This window comes from Mesoplodon bidens (genome assembly GCF_964165515.1).
Source record: "Mesoplodon bidens genome assembly, chromosome: 6".
Taxonomy (NCBI): Eukaryota; Metazoa; Chordata; class Mammalia; order Artiodactyla; family Ziphiidae; genus Mesoplodon; species Mesoplodon bidens.
Window position 1 is genome coordinate 105607764 of NC_138162.1, and position 6000 is coordinate 105613763.

The 6000-nt window shown below is 37.1% G+C and overlaps 1 protein-coding gene across 1 annotated transcript in view; it reads left to right on the forward strand.

Annotated features, from left to right (window-relative positions):
* Positions 1 to 5051, forward strand: part of ADAM7 (ADAM metallopeptidase domain 7) — a gene marked incomplete at both ends in the record, with an annotated part of 40538 nt that extends 35487 nt beyond the window's left edge. Inside the window, 2 exon segments of the mRNA XM_081237941.1 lie at positions 3914 to 3970; positions 5007 to 5051. Coding sequence (XP_081094067.1) covers positions 3914 to 3970; positions 5007 to 5051 — 102 coding nt within the window.
* Positions 5052 to 6000: the final 949 nt, after the last annotated feature.

Here is a 6000-nt window from a genome sequence, read left to right on the forward strand (position 1 = left end):
TCATCCAAAATGAAAATAAATAAGGAAACACAAACTTTAAATGATACATTAAACAAAATGGACTTAGTTGATATTTATAAGACATTCCATCCAAAAACAACAGAATACACATTTTTCTCAAGTGCTCATGGAACATTCTCCAGGATAGATCATATCTTGGGTCACAAATCAAGCCTTGGTAAATTTAAGAAAATTGAAATTGTATCAAGTATCTTTTCCAACCACAATGCTATGAGACTAGATATCAATTACAGGAAAAGATCTGTAAAAAATACAAACACATGGAGGCTAAACAATACACTACTTAATAACGAAGTGATCACTGAAGAAATCAAAGAGGAAATCAAAAAATACCTAGAAACAAATAACAATGGAGACACGATGACCCAAAACCTATGGGATGCAGCAAAAGCAGATCTAAGAGGGAAGTTTATAGCAATACAATCCCACCTTAAGAAACAGGAAACATCTCGAATAAACAACCTAACCTTGCACTTAAAGCAATTAGAGAAAGAAGAACAAAAACACCCCAAGTTAGCAGAAGGAAAGAAATCATAAAAATCAGACCAGAAATAAATGAAAAAGAAATGAAGGAAACAATAGCAAAGATCAATAAAACTGAAAGCTGGTTCTCTGACAAGATAAACAAAATTGATAAACCATTAGCCAGACTCATCAAGAAAGAAAGGGAGAAGACTCAAATCAATAGAATTAGAAATGAAAAAGCAGAAGTAACAACTGACACTGCAGAAATACAAAAGATCATGAGAGATTACTACAAGCAACTCTATGCCAATAAATGGACAACCTGGAAGAAATGGACAAATTCTTAGAAATGCACAACCTGCCAAGACTGAATCAGGAAGAAATAGAATATATGAACAGACCAATCACAAGCACTGAAATTGAGATTGTGATTAAAAATCTTCCAACAAACAAAAGCCCAGGACCAGATGGCTTCACAGGCGAATTCTATCAAACATTTAGAGAAGAGCTAACACCTATCCTTCTCAAACTCTTCCAAAATATAGCAGAGGGAGGAACACTCCCAAACTCATTCTATGAGGCCACCATCACCTTGATACCAAAGCCAGACAAGGATGTCACAAAGAAAGAAAACTACAGGTCTATATCACTGATGAACATAGATGCAAAAATCCTCAACAAAATACTAGCAAACAGAATCCAACAGCACATTAAAAGGATCATACACCATGATCAAGTGGGGTTTATTCCAGGAATGCAAGGATTCTTCAATATATGCAAATCAATCCACATGATACACCATATTAACAAATTGAAGGAGAAAAACCATATGATCATCTCAACAGATGCAGAGAAAGCTTTCGACAAAATTCAACACCCATTTATGATAAAAACCCTGCAGAAAGTAGGCATAGAGGGAACTTTCCTCAACATAATAAAGGCCATATATGACAAAGCCACAGCCAACATCATCCTCAATGGTGAAAAACTGAAAGCATTTCCACTAAGATCAGGAACAAGACAAGGCTGCCCACTCTCACCACTCTTATTCAACATAGCTTTGGAAGTTTTAGCCACAGCAATCAGAGAAGAAAAGGAAATAAAAGGAGTCCAAATCAGAAAAGAAGAAGTAAAGCTGTCACTGTTTGCAGATAACATGATACTATACATAGAGAATCCTAAAGATGCTACCAGAAAACTACTAGAGCTAATCAATGAATTTGGTAAAGTAGCAGGATACAAAATTAATGCACAGAAATCTCTGGCATTCCTATACACTTATGATGAAAAATCTGAAAGTGAAATCAAGAAAACACTCCCATTTACCACTGCAACAAAAAGAATAAAATATCTAGGAATATACCTACCTAAGGAGACAAAAGACCTGTATGCAGAAAATTATAAGACACTGATGAAAGAAATTAAAGATGATACAAATAGATGGAGAGATATACCATGTTCTTGGATTGGAAGAATCAATATTGTGAAAATAACTCTACTACCCAAAACAATCTACAGATTCAATGCAATCCCTATCAAACTACCACTGGCATTTTTCACAGAACTAGAACAAAAAATTTCACAATTTCTATGGAAACACAAAAGACCCCGAATAGCCAAAGCAATCTTGAGAACGAAAAACGGAGCTGGAGGAATCAGGCTCCCTGACTTCAGACTATACTACAAAGCTACAGTAATCAAGACAGTATGGTACTGGCACAGAAACAGGAAGACAGATCAATGGAACAGGATAGAAAGCCCAGAGATAAACACACACAGATATGGTCACCTTATCTTTGATAAAGGAGGCAGGAATGTACAGTGGAGAAAGGACAGTCTCTTCAATAAGTGGTGTTGGGAAAACTGGACAGGGACATGTAAAAGTATGAGATTAGATCACTCCCTAACACCATACACAAAAATAAGCTCAAAATGGATTAAAGACCTAAATGTAAAGCCAGAAACTATCAAACTCTTAGAGGAAAACATAGGCAGAACACTCGATCACATAAATCACAGCAATATCCTTTTTGACCCACCTCCTAGAGAAATGGAAATAAAAACAAAAAGAAACAAATGGGACCTAATGAAACTTCAAAGCTTTTGCACAGCAAAGGAAACCATAAACAAGACCAAAAGACAACCCTCAGAATGGGAGAAAATATTTGCAAATGAAGCAACTGACAAAGGATTAATCTCCAAAATTTATAAACAGCTCATGCAGCTCAGTAACAAAAAAACAAACAACCCAATCCAAAAATGGGCAGAAGACCTAAATAGACATTTCTCCAAAGAAGATATACAGATTGCCAACAAACACATGAAAGAATGCTCAACATCATTAATCATTAGAGAAATGCAAATCAAAACTACAATGAGATATCATCTCACACCAGTCAGAATGGCCATCATCAAAAAATCTAGAAACAATAAATGCTGGAGAGGGTGTGGAGAAAAGGGTACACTCTTGCGCTGTTGGTGGGAATGTGAATTGGTACAGCCACTATGGAGAACAGTATGGAGGTTCCTTAAAAAACTACAAATAGAACTACCATATGACCCAGCAATCCCAATACTGGGCATATACCCTGAGAAAACCATAATTCAAAAAGAGACATGTACCAAATTGTTCATTGCAGCTCTATTTACAATAGCCTGGAGATGGAAACAACATAAGTGTCCATCGACAGATGAATGGATAAAGAAGATGTGGCACATATATACAATGGAATATTACTCAGCCATAAAAAGAAACAAAAATGAGCTATTTGTAATGAGGTGGATAGACCTGGAGTCTGTCATATAGAGTGAAGTATGTCAGAAAGAGAAAGACAGATACCATATGCTAACACATATATATGGAATTTAAGGGGAAAAAAAAGTCATGAAGAACCTAGGGGTAAAACAGGAATAAAGACACAGACCTACTTGAGAATGGACTTGAGGATACGGGGAGGGGGAAGGGTAAGCTGTGACAAAGCGAGAGAGAGGCATGGACATATATACACTACCAAACGTAAGGTAGACAGCTAGTGGGAAGCAGCCACATAGCACAGGGAGATCAGCTTTGTGCTTTGTGACCGCCTGGAGGGGTGGGTTAGGGAGGGTTGGAGGAAGGGAGATGCAAGAGGGAAGGGATATGGGAACAGATGTATAACTGATTCACTCTGTTATAAAGCAGAAACTAATACACCATTGTGAAGCAATTATACTCCAATAAAGTTGTAAAAAAAAAAGAAAACTTCACTTATCCTAAACTATCATTACCTCACCCCACCCCCATCCCCTCCATTCCCTAGCAATTCACAGTCTTAGGTTTCTCATGGATCAAAAAGAGGTGGTCTGTGTGTATATGTGCTCATGTGTATGTGTGCCTATGTGTGAAATCTGGTTTGGTTCCTGACACAACAAAATGTGTTTATTATAGAAACCTGCAAATAAAGAGCCAAGAGGAATCGCAGATCCCAATCCAAGTGCCAAAGTGGTAGGTTCCTGTGACAGACGGTTCCCTCCTTTTTAAATTTTTCAAAGACTAGCCTCCTTTTGTGTTCTTTGTCTACTCATTGATTGGAGAGATCCTCTGTTCTTATCAAAAGATAAGGAGGGTTGAAACTGTTTCCCCTAATATGCTTAAATTTCTAACTGATACTTCAGCAGTGCATGTTTTAGTCCAAGAGTTTTCAACCTGACTGAAGGAGCAAGCTAGAATTCAACAGTGTCAGAGTCTGAATATATTTTGGAAATAACAACAAAAACAAAATTTCTTTCTCAAACTTTTCTTGGCTAGAGTATGCATACCCATGGGTTCTCATGAGGTATTTTAAAGGACATAGCAGTACTGGTAATCATAGAAAAGGTATCCTTTCCAATGGAACAGTTTTTTTCATGATAACTTTGCCCAAGTTTTCACTTACAAATCAGTAACTGACTATGCCTGAGGGATGATTTCACTTTTGAATTATTATGTCTAATGTCAGAAAATTTATCAAAAAAATGTGATTTTTGCCAAAGGGAGACAAAATGAGCATTGTTTGGCTACATTTCAGAGTTTTTGTTTTCATTCCTTCATTCATCCATTCAGTGACTTTTGTTGAGTCCCTACAATGTACTGGGTTAATGTGAAGCTTTCCCCAAGAAAGCATTCTTACTAGAAATACTGCCCAATACACTTTCCCTGTTGGGATGGAGAAGGAAAGACTTTTCTAATGGTCCTTCCACTCCACAAGGATGAACCTGTCTCATACTGGGGAGTAGAAAGAGATAAATGCTCCTTAGTGCAAGCAAACTGGCTTCTTGTATTGAAAAATAAAATGATTTTCTTTCTTTTGTGATAGGCTTGTTGATTTTATTTTATAATGATGGCTTAATTAGCCATGGCTAAGGCGATCTGGGAAAATGTGAATAAATGAAGTACAACAGAATCCAGAGAGGTTACTGTAATTAGTAGATATAAATGAAATATAACATGCTTATAGATTTTGCAGAAAACAATTTACTTTTAACCATCTCTTTTTATTTAGAGCTTGAAATTGGATATCCAAAATGGCTGTGCAAGGCTAGGCTGAGGATTCTGGATGTAAGATCTTCTTAACCTTCCCTAGATGTTTGCTACACATATTTCTGGTAGTTTTTCAAATGTTTTTTATCCAGACAGAAAACGGTGAAGAGAAACAACATCTTCTATAATATTTACCTGTAGAATGGCATAGACATAGGCTACCAAAAAAATCTACCATTTTTCAAATGCTCCTTAGCTTAATACAAAAAATAGTCTTCTTGCTCTAGTATTTTCTTACAAAATATTAATCTAATTACTTTTAAAAAAAGAGTCAAAACTTAGAGGACAGTAAATTACAACACTGAGTCTAAGAAGTAAAACATCTCTTATAACAGGTTATTTCTTTGGGAACATAAAAGTACTTATCTTAATTTGAACCTGACATAATTGCCATTAATTATGGTTTAAATGAACATCTCTCCTGCAGAGATGCCAAGGAAATCGGTACAGGAAACATCAGATTCCACTAGTTAATTAAAAGGTAGACAGGGCTTCCCTGGTGGCGCAGTGGTTGAGAGTCCGCCTGCCGATGTAGGGGACACGGGTTCGTGCCCCGGTCCGGGAGGATCCCACATGCCGCGGAGCGGCTAGGCCTGTGAGCCATGGCCGCTGAGCCTGCGCGTCCGGAGCCTGTGCTCTGCAACGGGAGAGGCCACAACAGTGAGAGGCCCACGTACAGCAAAAAAAAAAAAAAAAAAAAAGGTAGGCAGTGAAAGAGGGAAAAGAATAGTCACTTTCACTACAAAAATCCTTCTTAAACTTGTGGTGGCAGCCAAAGAGGACATGAAATGCTCCTGTTAATTCTAAATGACTAGAAGTTAATTCAAAATTCCTTATTTTTTAGACTTCCTTAAGAACTTGACAGAAAAGTCAGAGCATTACAAAAATTTCAGAAAATTGACTCCAGCAGAGAAGAAAGACAATTCCCACGAAGGGCTTTGAGATCCTTACAATAT